Source organism: Neocloeon triangulifer, unplaced genomic scaffold, assembly GCF_031216515.1.
Source record: "Neocloeon triangulifer isolate White Clay Creek 2 clone unplaced genomic scaffold, ASM3121651v1 ptg000012l, whole genome shotgun sequence".
Lineage (NCBI taxonomy): Eukaryota > Metazoa > Arthropoda > Insecta > Ephemeroptera > Baetidae > Neocloeon > Neocloeon triangulifer.
Genome location: NW_026775554.1, coordinates 9,430,395 through 9,446,062, shown reverse-complemented (window position 1 = coordinate 9,446,062; position 15,668 = coordinate 9,430,395). Strand labels below are relative to the sequence as shown.

At 34.8% G+C, this 15,668-nt stretch overlaps 5 protein-coding genes across 5 annotated transcripts; 4 read left to right on the top strand and 1 right to left on the bottom strand.

The window, feature by feature from the left end:
- Positions 1–1,255: 1,255 nt before the first annotated feature.
- On the bottom strand, positions 1,256–5,097 carry LOC132197501 (uncharacterized). Its single transcript, XM_059620832.1, has 12 exons — positions 4,983–5,097; positions 4,794–4,927; positions 4,672–4,744; positions 4,447–4,615; positions 4,372–4,394; positions 3,894–3,929; positions 2,955–3,078; positions 2,722–2,760; positions 2,576–2,652; positions 2,486–2,516; positions 2,203–2,430; positions 1,256–1,583 (listed from the first exon to the last, which is right to left on the bottom strand). Exons 1-12 carry the CDS (start codon positions 5,040–5,042, stop codon positions 1,387–1,389), a joined length of 1,191 nt encoding a protein of 396 aa, XP_059476815.1. The 5' UTR covers positions 5,043–5,097; the 3' UTR covers positions 1,256–1,386.
- A 2,094-nt stretch (positions 5,098–7,191) lies between these two features.
- Positions 7,192–8,901, top strand: LOC132197564 (uncharacterized). Its single transcript, XM_059620910.1, has 10 exons — positions 7,192–7,328; positions 7,431–7,500; positions 7,558–7,634; positions 7,697–7,763; positions 7,818–7,991; positions 8,051–8,073; positions 8,130–8,165; positions 8,222–8,342; positions 8,395–8,514; positions 8,567–8,901. Exons 1-10 carry the CDS (start codon positions 7,263–7,265, stop codon positions 8,629–8,631), a joined length of 819 nt encoding a protein of 272 aa, XP_059476893.1. The 5' UTR covers positions 7,192–7,262; the 3' UTR covers positions 8,632–8,901.
- A 304-nt stretch (positions 8,902–9,205) lies between these two features.
- Positions 9,206–11,142, top strand: LOC132197762 (uncharacterized). The gene is made up of 10 exons (XM_059621289.1): positions 9,206–9,511; positions 9,591–9,663; positions 9,721–9,797; positions 9,873–9,939; positions 10,006–10,146; positions 10,200–10,222; positions 10,274–10,309; positions 10,358–10,511; positions 10,774–10,865; positions 10,915–11,142. The coding sequence occupies exons 1-10, from the start codon at positions 9,455–9,457 to the stop codon at positions 11,005–11,007; spliced, it is 813 nt and encodes a 270-aa protein (XP_059477272.1). The 5' UTR covers positions 9,206–9,454; the 3' UTR covers positions 11,008–11,142.
- Positions 11,143–11,259: 117 nt separating this feature from the next.
- On the top strand, positions 11,260–12,760 carry LOC132197599 (uncharacterized). Its single transcript, XM_059620971.1, has 11 exons — positions 11,260–11,398; positions 11,456–11,528; positions 11,581–11,657; positions 11,717–11,789; positions 11,840–12,007; positions 12,062–12,084; positions 12,140–12,175; positions 12,228–12,348; positions 12,409–12,500; positions 12,554–12,572; positions 12,634–12,760. The coding sequence occupies exons 1-11, from the start codon at positions 11,348–11,350 to the stop codon at positions 12,699–12,701; spliced, it is 801 nt and encodes a 266-aa protein (XP_059476954.1). The 5' UTR covers positions 11,260–11,347; the 3' UTR covers positions 12,702–12,760.
- Positions 12,761–13,084: 324 nt separating this feature from the next.
- LOC132197404 (uncharacterized) lies at positions 13,085–14,860 on the top strand. The gene is made up of 12 exons (XM_059620683.1): positions 13,085–13,180; positions 13,272–13,338; positions 13,487–13,563; positions 13,690–13,768; positions 13,824–14,000; positions 14,061–14,083; positions 14,152–14,187; positions 14,238–14,361; positions 14,416–14,507; positions 14,563–14,581; positions 14,635–14,708; positions 14,761–14,860. The coding sequence occupies exons 1-11, from the start codon at positions 13,124–13,126 to the stop codon at positions 14,700–14,702; spliced, it is 819 nt and encodes a 272-aa protein (XP_059476666.1). The 5' UTR covers positions 13,085–13,123; the 3' UTR covers positions 14,703–14,708; positions 14,761–14,860.
- Positions 14,861–15,668: the final 808 nt, after the last annotated feature.

The window sequence follows — 15,668 nt, the reverse complement described above, 5'->3', positions numbered from 1 at the left end:
ATTGGATTTGGTGCGCTTGTTTTATGTTTAGCAAAATATTTAACTGTTTGCACAAAGACTACAGAGTTTTTCAATTCAAAATAGGAGAATAGTTATATTTTGGCCACAGTAGAATTTTTCCAAATAAATTTAATCAGAATAATGTTTAAAAATTTTTTTACTTTTTGAAGGAAAACTTTGCATTTAACGAAATTTTGATGAATTTTTTCGTGGGGAATATTTCATCAGAGTGGAAAACTCCATCTCTCGTTTTCGCAGAAGTTTGCCCTTTTCATTCCTTCATCTTTTCATCTAAATTTCGCAGGCCTTTTCGAAACATAATATCTCTCGAGGAAGCAATAGGAGGAGATTTATGGGCCAGCCTTTATTTCCCTTCGCTTTACCTTGGCAACAACCCTAGGCCGATTATCAAGCCCATGCTCGCTCTTTTGTGTGCGGCGCACCTTCCTCCTCTCCACGAGGAAAACATCTCAATAAGTATCTCGACCAAAGGGAGGTCGCAAATCTTCGCGCAGTCAAAGGCGCTGAATGTAATGCATGGCCCATCCAAAGATATTTCAAGTCTTTTCATCACGATCGGAAAATGCCGGCGGATTACCAAGATGCTCACAATGTGATTAAATTTCCTGTTCGCCCACCCATCCCCCCACCGACGAGCAGACATCGATTTTCTGCATCCTGGCAAAATCCCCAGCAAACAAAGATGATGATGACGAGCAGGCTAATATATAAACACACGCTCTCCTAATGAGCACTAATCAGGTTTCACGGCAAATTACGCCATCCCTCGTCCTATTAACCCACCGACTGCTTAGTTAGTTTGTAGAACGCGCGCAGTCGGAAAGTTTTAACGAGAATTCCACGTTCTCCAATTTAATTACACGAATTTTTAATTAAATTTAGCGCACGTTATAAACTTTGCTCTTTGTTCCACGGCCCTCTGGAGACTGTTAATTAATTTCTGTCCTCGCCTTTTTGCCATTGTCCCTCCTTTCCTTTTGGATTACCATCGCACACATGATGACATTTGTCCTCTCATTGAAATGCAAAACGTTGTTTGGCGAAGGATGTGGGCATTGGACAAACAATATCTGGGTTTTTACTATGCACGTTTACATAATTGATATTAGTCTGCTTCTTTTTTTTAATCGGCTGTTCAAACCAAGGCTGCAGCTGATTTTACAGAGCAAACACTCAAACTCCTCCGTTTCCATTATATATATGACTGTATATTAGGTAATCGATCAGAGGCAAACACAGCGATGTGTACAAAGTGATTCGGTGAATTCACAATTAACCGGCCACCGTGCGTTATATTAACAAATCACACACAAGAATATAATGTTCATTAATCATGGGTGCAAACAAAATGCGTCTCTCCTGCCATCAGCCAATCATCCCAAAAGCCTCCCTGAGTGAATCGTCGACTGTCGCAGTCGTTTGTGTTTCTTCCTGCCGGCGCCGAAAACCACTCATGCTCCGTACCCTGGCCCTCACACTATTGATATTCTCCTGAAGATTCGCCCGCCAGCCATCCACGTTGAAATTGTTCCCAGGAGAACCGTCAGAAGTGTCGATGCCATCTTATGAAAGATTAATATTTTTCAATTTTCTGTTATAATAAGTAACTTATCCCTATCAAAAAATTTTCAAAGAAATTCAAATAATATTTTTTGGGCGACATCCTTATTTGTTTTCTGTCTGATTAATTTGGTGTAAAAGCTTAAAGTGTTACTTTATGTAAGCAATAATATAGATGCGATAATTGTAATGTTAAATCATAAAATTGTAAATTGGTTAAAAATTTAAAAAAATATTTAATAATGTTTGGAAATGAAGAGATCAGGCTCTTTCCTCGTTGCAGAAATTGTATTTTATTCAAACACAAATGGCTCGTTTTGTTTTTGAATAAAAACGATTTTTGCAATGAGGAAAAATTTCGATCTCCTCATTTCCATGATCATCTCCTCGAGTGTCAACTTCTTCAAACGTATTTAATATTTCACAATTCAAAGTCATGATGTTGTAAAATGAAATTTGCAATTTTAGATAGCCTTTATAATAAAATTTGAGCTTATGGAAAAATTTGATAATCATTAGCATGGCTAGAAAGACCCCTTTCCAAACTCTTACAAACACCCGTTCATAAAAATTTTATATTTACTTCGATATTCTGACTTTCAACGTTTCTGTAGACGTTACCATTATTGCTGTCGCCGTTTGTCCCAATATCACCGTCATCTTTCTGGCCTTCACCTTGGCCAGGATCAATTCGCAGCGAGTCATAATAATTGGAATTATTTGGGTCCCCAGTGGTTGTGGTTACGTCATCCTCATAGTAATATTCATACTCGTCTCCCTGCGGTTTTGAAGTTTTTGGCAAAGGATCACACAATTTGAATTTGCTCCGAAGGTCGATGCACCCCTGAGCTATTGATATATTTTGCATTCAATTTATTTAAAAAGCTCAATTTTCAAATCTTACTGACGACTGGTTTGTTTGGAGATGGACAATACTTAAAAAAGGATAAATTAATTATATCCAAATAGCAGTTTTTCGTTACTATTTATTTACCATGAGTAGAATCTTCCTGACGCATTGCGTGAATATGAATGGAAAGGCCAAATAACTCTGCTTCTGATTCAAGTCATCTGTAAGTTTTCATCGAGAGACCCATTCAATTTATCGAGGAAAAAACATTGAAATGAAAAAAAAATTGCCTTGCGACGGGAGCATCAAAGTGAGCGGCTGATTGGAGGCTGCAAAAGAGCGTAAATGAAGAGGTTCAATTTTTTTCAAATATTCATTCGAGCGGGACGCAGCGGAAGGAAGGGGTGAAAGAGGGAGATAACGAGAAAAATCAATGTTTAATCAGCACGCGGCGGCGGTGCGCGGTTTGTTTCACAACAGAGGGCAAATGTATGCGAGTGAAACAGTTATTGTAAATAAACACCTCTGATGACAAGCGAGCAATTGACGATGGCGTCTGTCATCACATCGTCCCACGAGATGTCAATGTTGTCGATGAACTCTTCCACCAGTGACTTTGTGTACAACTCGGGCTTGGTTGCGTCAAACTGGAAAGGCATAAATTCTGCTGCATGTATATCATACGCCAAAGTTTGCATAACAGGAATGCGTAAAGCGGATTGGATTTCACGCCGATGAAAAGCCATTTGGCTTTGCTCGGGATTCGCCACTTTTGGCCCCGACAAAAATATCGCATGACATAGAATCAATTTTAGTAGGGAAACGCGGGATTTTAATTTCACTTGTAATTAATCTCTTGTAAATATAACAAAATTGCGCATACTTTACAGGGGCTACTTCTGTGTATTTCCCTACACCTACGCTCCACCCACACCGCTTCCCTTAGTTATTCGCTTTCAGAGGCCTGACTATAACAGTAAAATACATTTTCAAAAGGTTTGTAAAAAGGAAAAATCTAAATTTACAAACTTTGCTAAAACAAAAAACAAAATTTAAGAAAATTCAAAGGATTTTACCGATTTTTGTTATTTTGCAGCACAGAAAAGTTAAAGAGTCCGCGTTTTACTGAAGAGAAAAAAATCGCTGGCAGAGGGAAGATGAATGAGCCGAACATGGCGTTCGAAATCGCATTTATGCAACCGGCAATGCTTCAACGTCGGCCAGGCTGCTTGTCTCACCAGATAAAAGGGGTCGAGAGAGAAGCAATCTCCCTTCAACAAATACGGACGGATTCCGTTGTGCGGACGGAAATAGAGGCTAAGTCGGGCTAAAAGTGAGATAGCGGCCGCGCTCAATGGATTCCCAATTCGGGGCCTTATAAGCAAGCGCTTTCCGCGAGTGATTCTTGAAAGGCCCGAATGTAAATAAGACTTTGATTAAGTGCGCGAGCTCTGATGCTTACCCAGCGTCGCTCCGTGAAGAAGCAATCCATGAATTTCTGTGGAATCACTTGTTTAGCGTGTGTGTATTGATTTTCAGCTTCATGCAGTGCAAACATTATAAATGAGGTGCAGCAGAGGATGATATAAAAATTTCAACATTTGTGTTGAAATTCAGAGATTATATCATCTTAAAAAATTTAAGGAGCCATTCTTGGAAATTTCCTATCAAATCGATTATATTAAATTTCTTCTTAATTATAAAATACCTTTATTTAAAAATAAAGTTGAAAAATTTAATTTAATAATTATTTCTGAATTTCATTCCTACATACCGCTAAAAACCTATTTTTAAATCATCGCCTAAAACATCTATTCACTCTCATTAAAAAGAAATTATAGTAAATCAGGTTAATCAACCTGAAAATTTATACTAAGAATGACTCCATCATGAAAGGATTTAATATGTTCCTCGCACTTCAATTATGATTTTGTACTTACAACTGCCATTGGAACCCGTCGAACTAAAAATTTAATTGGATTTTTTAAATTAATTTTTCTAAAATTTTCTTTCACGGTCAATTCTATTTTTCATGTTCATAGCGTTGTGCAGCACATATTCAAGCAAAACTGTTTTGTAATATTGGTAGTCCCGGGGGTTAGAGGTTCTGTTTGTGCACAGACGCAACTCAGACTCCATGTAGTCGAATATTTTTGGGTGATTTTGGCAACACAAAGCTAATTTCTGCGTTGCAAACGAGGCATTATTATGATGAATTTGTAATGGAATGCAAAATTAACTCCAAAGGGCTGCTGGGGACAAGACTGTGCAAAAGTCGTAGTAGATTGTTCTGGAAAATCTCCACCGGAATTGCTTGAATTCAAAATTAATTTACATGAAAGCACGTGAGACCCGTCCGTACCCAGGCCGGTTTTTAATGTTTTGTGCTGCTTGGCACGTCTTGAGATTGCAGCATTTGATTGTGAGAGCTCGCGCCGCCCTTCGTTCTCTGTGGCTTCTGCCAAATTCAGTCTCCAAAGAAGAGTTAATGTACGTCTAGTGGTGGTTTCAATTTTTATTTGTTGTCTTTTATCGTCGTCGAGACACTCACCTCAGCTTCTACGTTAAGTTGCAGTGCAAGGAAGGCTAAAATGAAAAAAGTCCATACCATTTTTAAAAGCAGCGATAGCGAAGCATTTTATAAAATTTTGATTCTAATATGGCTGCTTTGACCTTAAAAAAAAAACGTGTGTGCCATTTACTGTGAAACTTTCTGCATAGTGCTGCCACAATGAAAAGCGGTAGAGGCTCGAAAAAATTTTAAAAAACACAACAAAAAAAATGCAATATTTAATTTCAAAATATTAAGTCCAAAATATATAACTTCAACTACCAAACATTAGCTAAAAACTAAAAATAAATTTTTAGAATTTTTTCGTGGCGTAAAAGTTTGACGGGAAAATTTATTAAATTTAATAAATTATATTAATAATTTTTAAATTATTTTTTTAATTCAATATATACGTTTTTGTAAATTATCTCATTACTTTCCTTTTAAATAGATTTGAGCGTTTCCGAGTGAATTTAAAGGGCGATTGGACGATTTTGGACTAGGCAGAACCTGTGTATGATTTTTATACATGTTTGAGAGGGTGCCCAGGGGTGTCCACACACAAATTTTCAGACCTCTAAAAAGGGGCGTTACCCAAAATTTCGGGACGTGAAAAATGGGCAAAAATTATTTTGGATTTGCTATAACTTTGGAACGGATAAAGTTATATTGACGTTCTTGCCGGATCCTGACGTAACTTTTTACGCTGAACAACTTTGCTGTTGACATCAAAGTTGTAGTGTTAAGGGAAATGTCACTTTTAGGTGACCTCTGACCAAAATGTCAAATTTTGACAGGGAACGCCCCCTTCGATTTTTTTCCAGGTATAGGAAAAAATGTAGCCCATGAAATTTTACATCACATATGTCAAAATTAGAACAAGGTTATTTTTAGTTTTCGAGTAATTAATCGTTAAATAAGAAAAAACGAGTCCGAGGAGGGTCGAAAATTTTGAGGTTATTTCAAAAATCGAAGGAAACTTAAAAAAATCGTGTCCTGTATGTTGCTTTTGCCTTAATTGAATATTTCTGATACAATGGAACATTGCTGACTTGATTTAGTTATGTTTCTGTTAATTCTTTAATTTACCTCAAAATTTTCGACCCTCCTCGGACTCGTTTTTTCTTATTTAACGATTAATTACTCGAAAACTAAAAATAACCTTGTTCTAATTTTGACATATGTGATGTAAAATTTCATGGGCTACATTTTTTCCTATACCTGGAAAAAAATCGAAGGGGGCGTTCCCTGTCAAAATTTGACATTTTGGTCAGAGGTCACCTAAAAGTGACATTTCCCTTAACACTACAACTTTGATGTCAACAGCAAAGTTGTTCAGCGTAAAAAGTTACGTCAGGATCCGGCAAGAACGTCAATATAACTTTATCCGTTCCAAAGTTATAGCAAATCCAAAATAATTTTTGCCCATTTTTCACGTCCCGAAATTTTGGGTAACGCCCCTTTTTAGAGGTCTGAAAATTTGTGTGTGGACACCCCTGGGCACCCTCTCAAACATGTATAAAAATCATACACAGGTTCTGCCTAGTCCAAAATCGTCCAATCGCCCTTTAAATTCACTCGGAAACGCTCATTTTATTTAATTTTATTGTTAGCAATTGTGCAAATTTTTTGTCTGACAAGGGAATTTTGAGGAATCCTCCATCGTTTACTCCATATTATATGATCGGTTTTTGCATCACAACACGGTCCGAATCCCACGCGTCACGACCAACAATTTCCTGTCAGTTCCACAGAACATCAAGGTTACTAGCTGAGCTCATTTCGCTGTTTATTATTCTGAGACAAATATTATTTAAATATTATATAAATACTTTTGCTATTTTCTTGCTAAGAGTCCCTGGACGTTAGTAAGATAGTAAGAACTCAATATTTGGGAGGAATCTTTTAAAAACATGTAGTGAATAAGAAAAAAAAAATGAAAGAAAATCACAAAAAAACTGATGCTTTAAATTTTTCTTCCCAACGATTCTTCTCAACGATGATAATAATAATTCATCAAAATATGTTAAGATCAGTAGCTAAATTTACAACAAATAATATGTACATGTGAGAAATTTAATTTATTGTCGCAAGTAAACACTAAACATATGTTGCTGACGTAAACAGCAAGCACGCTTTAGGGAGGGCAAATCATCCCATAACGTTCATTTGCCAACTGAAACATCCTGTTAATTCTGGATTGTGAAATTTCACTCTGGCGACCTAGTTATCGAAACGCTGCCGCAGTTTGATTTTCAGTGATATTTTAAAAGGCACAATATGAATTTTAAAGTGACGTTGAATTTACATGCCAGGCTGATAGCTGCATTTATTGGATCCACAATTGTAAGATTTTTTGACACTTCAGTGTTTTAAATCTATTAAAAAACTTAAATCGTGGAAAATAAAAACTGAGGTCAACTTAATTAATTGATCTGAAATTTTCAGCTGGCGATGATGCTGTGGGATCGCAGTGGAAATTTTGATAGTGATAATCCACTGAATTATAAAGAACATGGTAAACTAAAAATAAAATCTTGGGCTTCTGGAATGTTCAATCATTTTGAGGCTTCAGGTGACGACAGGGTGCTCACCCGAGAGAAAAGAAATACTTTTGCTAGGAAGCTGCGACAAGCATACTCATCACTGAATGTAAGATCTTGCAAACTCAAAGATGTTACAAATTTTTCTGATAAAATTATTCTGATTTAAAGGACGTAGAAGGTTGCTGCAGCCTACCACCCTTGTTACCCTCTGAAGCACTTGCTGCCTGCAATCCCAGTAATAGAAACATTGCATATTATATGGAATATTTTTAAATAACTTTTCATTTAGTTTTTGAAGGGAAAACTGTAAACAAGCGACAAAAGCAGAAGCAACAATCGCAGAAAAAGAAAAACAACAACGCACCTCTGAGTTTGATCAATCAAATATCTAAAAGACTATTTCCACAAAACAACAAAAAGTCGAATGCAGCACGAAAGGGCCGCCAAACTACAGCTGCAGCTCGTAAGTTGATGTTTGGTATTGACTAAAAAATCTAAAAATGAATTTATTTTTGGTAATAGAAAAAATCACGCTCCAGTCGGTGGTAAACTAAACAAAATTTTGTCTTATCTAATTTTTTTATTTTTTTATTTATAAAAGTGTTACACAGACTGTACGTTTTCCTATTTGAACTTGGTGCGCTCTAAATTATCTTAAGACCACAAAATTTTATTTTCAAAAGTGAATTTTAGCTGAACGAATCAGCCCTCATGCTGAATGATATAGAGTTAACTATGAAGGACACGATCAACAATAAGACAATCAATGATGTTCTGGACGACGCCCTTTACACATGTGAAGAACCCTCGGCGTGTAAGTTTTTAAGTTCATTTCACTTAATTCTACTGAAAAGACAATCTCAAAGGTGCAACGCCAGAATCAATCCTACTTGATGGGAAATATTGTTCAATTAAACCTACTATTTTGATGAACTGCGTGAGAAAACATTTACTGGAGTCTCTCAAAGGCAAAAATTGCAAGAGGAGTAGGTGTTCAAATTTTCAATCTAAAAAAAATCAACTTCAAAAAAATTGTAGCACCTGATTGCACTGCAAAGATGGCAAACCTCAAGAGGACAAATATGCTGAACATGCAAAATTAAAATGTACTAACAATAAGAAAAAGATCTTCATGAAACAAAAATAATCTAGAAGTTATTAGTTAAATTTATTATTTTAAGACAAATTGCTTGACTATAACTGGATCTACACTGAGAATCTTTGTTACCTAGACGATAAGATTAATTAATAGAAAATAAAATGCCTGATTAATTATAGCAAAGGTTGATTTAAAATTTTTAAGTGATGCCGATTGCAGAGAGTGTAAAATAATTTGTGAATTTTTTAATATGATTTGGCAGAGATTGCATAGTGGTACACCAATATACTAAATTTTACAAATAAAATAAATTTTTAATTATAATAACTTAATGAACGTGAGTTTAATAGTTTTTACTTTTTAAATGACGTTCATAGCTTAATGTGTAAAAGAGACTTGAATATTTAAAGTGCGCCGCTCTCAAGAAGAATTATGACTCCATATTTTGAATGCTAATTGTAAGCAGATCAGGAAAAATGCAAAAAAATCTCAAAAAGCTTTTTAAAAAATATTTTAAAAATATAATAATTGCATTGTGGAAAAATTTAAATATCAAATAATGTATCAAAAATTTAAGAATCAAATAATCTAATTTTCATAATTTCATTACTTATAAAATTGTAAGTTTTTAGCTTAGTTAACTTCTGCCTTTCCCACGATTATTTTCTATCGCACCTCTCCCGTTTTTCTAATTACCAGCAGGGAGCAGGGCTGCAGGTTGTAAAACACACAATTCATATCCTGTGGACTTTGTTTCCAGTTCCCCAGTAACAACATCCAGATTCGTGCAGGCCCAGCAGTCAACATTTAAGAGATTTCTACATAACATGTCGAAAATTAAACTGCCTGCGCAGCTGCTTGTTGCCTTTGCCGGGTCGTTAATTGTAAAATTTTATTATCCTCACAGATTCTTTTTTTTTAAATTTAATGGGTAATGTATTACAATATTCTTTTATATATAAGATCGCTGTTTACCTCTGGGATCGTAATGGAGGTTTGGATGTCAGCCCTAATCCTCTAAACTATCAAGAAGATGGTAGTTTTTTTTTTTATTATATTATGTAATGAATTAGCAGAATAAAATTGCTCAAAGCTGATGACCGAGTTTTGCACCGCTTCAAAAGGAATTCTTTTAGCACCAGGCTGCAAAACATTTACCAGCAATTTGGAGTAAAATTTTCAGAGCATTATTTAAATTTTGCAATTGTTTTAATTGGGAAAGTTTCATTTTTTTCGTCAAAACAGAAAGTTGACAAGTGCTGCCAATTTCCTCAGTTTATTCCAAACAATGCCGAAGAAGCCTGCTCTTATTGTGAGTCCCTGAACTGAAATTCTGAGCGCTGATGAAAAAAGAAATTTAACCACTTCTTTCCTGCAGTAATCAAAGGAATAGTCGACAAAAGCCAAAAGCAGAAAAAAGGCAGCAATAAAGCACAGGACACAAAATATTGGTTCAACAAAATCAAACCGTACCTAACATCAACCATTCAAAAGAAGCCAGCAATAAAAGGAGAAGCTCGTAGCTAATTTAAATTATGAAAGTTAAATAACTTATAACCAAAATCTTTTAAGAGAAAAACATGTTCTCATTTGTGGTAATACCAAAAGTAGGGCTTCAGATCCACTGATTCTTTTTTTAATTGCAGTGCTATATGGACTGCATGTTCTCTTACATGCAATTGGCAAGTTAAATGCATTTTAGAAATGAACTTCGACTAATTAAAAAAAAGCTGAACATGTCCGCATTTAACCTGGATGAAGTGGAAAAAACGTTTGTAACAACAGCAACAACCTCAGCAGAAAGCCTCGGTGGTGGCAAAAGCAGTGCTGACTGGGGTGGCTTGACCCGAAACGCTCTTTACGATTGCGAGCAAAACTCAGCATGTAAGTTTCGAAGTTAACAACAAACATTAATTATAGAATCTCTCTATTTTTAAATTTCGCAGTTGCAATTTTAATGGCTTGACTTCTTAAGTTTAAATTTTATTGAGAATACAAGATTTTAAAGATCTTTAAGAAAACTTTAATACTTGGCAACAATGAATTCAAAGTAATGATTACTTTACTCGATGATAGTTAAAACGAGATTAAACTAATTTATTTTCATTATTATTTATTATTATTAAAAAATCTAATTTGTTTTTAGGTATTTCACCAGAAACCGTGAAAGTTGGCAAAAATTACTGCTCCGTCAAACCCGTCATGCTGTTCAACTGCATGCAGAAAGCATTGTGCCTTGTACGTCAATTATGCCTAAAAATACTGGAAATTAATTATAAACAAATAGAATCCAGCAGCACGTGTCAAAAACACCTACACCTGTAACACTGGCATGGCCCAGTTGCGTAAAACCGACCTGTTTAAGGTTCCCGGCAATTAAAAATGAAATGATAAATAATTTGAAACTTGAGTACTTTCTCAATAAAAATTGAATTCTTGATTGAAAATTTCACTTTTCCTTTGCTCCCACAGTCAATATATCAGCTCTCAATAATATTTTGTAGCTGGAAATTTTTCAAACCGTCCTCTGCAGTGAGCCATTTATTTGGAAATTTACCTGATGACGTCATTTCGCATCTATTCCGTTTTCATCCTGTTATTTTTCACAATTACTGACGGAAAATTGCCTCCATCAAACCAAAGCTGGGCCACTTTCCCATTAATGACAGTTGAAAGCTTTCATTTGTGAAACACAACCATCCCTTTCCAATTTATTGATAATGTCCATCAAAGTCCACATATACGCGATCCCTTTACTGGCCTCGGTTTTGGTAAAATTTTTATCTAAATAATCAAAAAATGAATATGAAAGGATTCTTAATTTTCAGGTGGCGGTTCTGTTATGGGGTCGAAACAATGATCTTGATGTTTATGAAAATCCCCTCGGCTACCAGGAAGAAGGTTTTGAGTTTAAAAAGTAATGAGCATAAAGCATTTTTAATAATTTTTGCAGGAGACGACAGAGTTCTTCACCGTACAAAGCGTGGAAATTTCGCGGCACGACTCAACACCATTTATCAGAGATTGAGCGTACTTTTTTAAATAAATAATTCAATATTTAATTTGCACCTGATTGAAAAATTCAATAGGATAATGAGGATTGTTGCAAGGACCCTCTACCTGACATTTTGCCACAAGATGCAATGGACGCTTGTCAAAATGGTACGTTTAATTTTAATGCAGAGCGAACTTGATTTTTCACTTTGAAATAGGCAACTATGTGCCTCAAAAGCAAAAGCAAAAACAAAAAACCAAGCAAAAGGATAACTGGCTGTCGCGTATAAGGAAAAACTTTCTGCCCAGCACTGCAAAGAAAGCCACTACCAATAATAAGAATCAGGCCGCCAGAAAAGGTCGCCAAGCAGCGAGCACAGAGCCGCGTTAGTTAAAATTTAATTGATTTCAAAACGGAATCTACATGTTGATTTATTTAGAAAAAATTCTTCTGTCATCAGTCGTAAGTTTTTATTCAGGTTAGTTTCAAATAAATAAATTAAGTTTTTTTCTCACAGTGCTACACTGATTGCGTCTTCTCTTATCTTGGCCTGGTAAAATGCAAAATTATAAAGTAAAATAGATTGAAAAATTAATTATTTGCAGCTCAACGAATCAGCGCTGATATTGCAAAAAATTGAGGACACGTTTAAGGCCACTAATACGGATCCAAAATGGGAGAATACAATTTTGGATGCACTCTACGCTTGCGAAGAACCGTCTGCTTGTGAATATTTATTATATAATTTTTTAAATACTGCAGCAGATAAATATTGTTTAATTCAAGGCGCCTCTCCAGAAACTATTCTGGTCAATAAAAAATACTGGTGCATGAAACCGACAATTTTGATGAACTGCATGCGCATCCAGCTGTCCAAAGTAACATTTTCCTATAAAATTTTGTAAAATTTAGTAACGTGGAAAATTAATAGGCTTGTGCAAGAAAAAACAGTAATTAATTAATTTTTTTTATTGTTCTAATGAATTTTTTTTAATCGTGGTGTTAATGTAGCTGCCAAATGTAACACGGCCCTAGCACAACTGAAGAGAACAGACGTCTTTAAAGCTCATCGCGATTAGTAGAAGAATTTCAAATTTCAACAAGAAACAATGTGAAATAAATTAATAAATGATTAAAAAATTATAATATTGTTAATTTATAATTGTTGAATTCAAGACAGAAAATGAACTATATAATTTTGGTTAAAATTAAAAAAAATCAGGTTAAAAATGGTATAAATTTATAAAAAGAAAATAATAAAATAAATTTTATTTTCATATCCTTTTTTATCAAGCCGTGTTTATGTAATTAAAAAATGTGAATACTTTGAATTCAAATGTGTCATTAAGTTGATGGGTCCATCAACTCTCGCAGTGATATTCTGTATATTATTCCCCTCTGTCGTTGCCAAATCGTGCTTGTGATTTCCGGGCAATGGCGTCCCAGTTTCATAACATAAAATTCTAGAACCACATACACGGGACGGAAAAGCAAAGCCAACATGGCCGGAGAAAAATTTCAAAAGAAGTATTTATTATCAATCGCCGCTTCATTATTGGTACATATAATTACAATTTTGTTTAAAAATATCTCACTCTTCATTCCCGTTAAAAAAAGGATTAAAATATTTTTACAAATGAATTATACAGGTGGCCATATTAATATGGGAACGGACTAGCAAGGAGGACACTAACCCTCACAAATATAAAGAAGAAGGTCGGCTTTGAATTTTACTAAATATTTTACAATGCATATATTTGGAAATATGCCAATAAAATATAGAACTTCTATATTTTATATTTGTTAAAAAATTTATTAGTGATAAGTAGCTAATTAGCTATTAATTTATGTTCAAAATCTATAGGTGACATTCGAGTTATTCCTCGCTCTAAGCGTCAGAACTACGCTTACAAGCTGCATGATACCTACGTTAAATTCTATGTAAGGCTTTATTTCAAAAGTTAATCATACCAGAAAATATTGGGTAAAATTAATTGAATCCAATGTTAACTCTGAAATATTTTGATAACTTTGACAAATCCTGGTAAAAATTTTTGTCCCTAACAGAAAGCGCTGCAATGCTGCAAGAGGCCGCTACCATACCTTTTACCTGAGGATGGTCTCACGTCTTGTCCACCAGCAGATGGTGACTTTTATTATTATTATTATTATTATCTTTTTCTATTTTAATCAAAATTTAGGCGCCAATTCTTACACTAATCAAAAACCGAAAAGGAACAAAAAGAAGAACCGCAAGCTAAATAATGCCGCCCGCACAACAAACTGGTTCAAACAAATCTCAAACAGTCTCAATGCGGCGCGAAAGTCTGCTAAAAATGTTGCAGGTGGAAGACTTGGACGCCAATCAGAGGCAGCTCGTAAAATAAAAATTAAAAAATTAAAATCCACTTGAGTGTGATGGTCTTGATTTTATTTAGAAAAGATATCTCTGAAGTTTGTGGTGAGTTTTTTTATTTCATAAAGAGAAGAGTTAATTACTGCAGATAATGAAATATTTATTTTGATTAGTGTTACAATGACTGTGTATTCTCCGAAGCGGGCCTTGTAAGAGCAAAGATTTTTTTACTTAATTACCTCTCATTTGGATTTTGCAGTTCAACGGCTCAGGTCTTGACGTGGCGGAAGTGGAAAGGGTTTTCCTTGAATCGAACAAAAACGATCAATACTGGGCACCAAAAATCCAAGATTGCCTTTTCAATTGCGAGGAACCCGCTGCTTGTATGAATTGAAATGAAAATTTTGATTTGCTTTAACACTTCTGTTTGGTCAAAGGTGCAACCCCGGAAGCGATACAAGTCAATGGCATATTTTGCAGCGTCAAATCAACCATTATGATGAACTGCATGTACAAGCAGCTGATGAGGGTAATTTTTTTCTTAATCTGCTCCAATTAATATGATTACAAAAAAAAACCTGCAGTATTGCGATCGGAAAGCAAGTGAGCGAAATAAATTTTTTAGTGTTCAAAGAGAACTAATTAGAAAAAAATAGCCACTGAATGCAATTCAGCTTTTGCACAAGTCAGAAAAGTGAACGTATTCAAGCTGCCAGGAAACTAAATTTAAGTTTGTGATACTTGCTTGCTTTGGTAATTACTAAAATTTTTTTCATTCGCAGCATCAAAATTCTACCAACATTCGGTTTTCTGCACTTTTACCCATCAATTTTTTTTTGTAGATTTTACGATACAAATAAAAAAAATTAAGCTGTGAGAGAATTTGTTGCTTATTTCAGCATTTGTCTATGTGAACGTTTCTAGATTTATAAATAATGCATTTTTTAATAACAGTAGCAAATATAAGCGCCTACTCGTTCGTCACTGTCACTGAACTTGTAGGGGTATTTTCCTGCGACAAAGCCACACTTCCCAAATGACTTTAGGCTTGGCCCAGCGTTAGTTTAGTGGACTATAAAACACAGGGCAGAGTTAAAATTCTGCAGAAGCAAAGGATTCGAGTATCTAGAACAATGCTAGTTTCCACGTATTTCAAAATTTTTGTCATATCCCAAGCGGTAAGTTAGTATTTTCAGTTTCGATTTATCTAACTTTAATTGATTCAATGTTTAAAAAGGAGCTCCGGAAAAAGTTGAATCAGGCTATATTTTATTATTATACCCACTTTTGTACGCTGTGCTCTAGGGTTTAAATTCCTATGTTGGTCAACTGGCCGAAAGGAGCAAAAATTTATCAGGCAATTTTTTTTTTAGCTGAAGAATCTCTCCTTAAATAGGTTATAGAGACCACTTTTTACAGTCTAATTTTTCTCAAGAGCCAACTACGTTTTATTATTTAATTTTTTGAAACGCAACAATAAGTAGCTTCAAAACCCAAACCAAAACAAATTAATTTCATAGAAAAAGTTTTCCTAAAAGAACCTTTATTTTCAAATTTATTATTTCTTCTAGCTTTGCAGAGCATATACTGAGCCAATTACTGAAAATTGCGCAGCGATTGAAAGTCCGTCAAGGAAAAAACTCTACATTTTAACATGCGTTTCTCAATGTTTGAATTTAACCAATTTTTT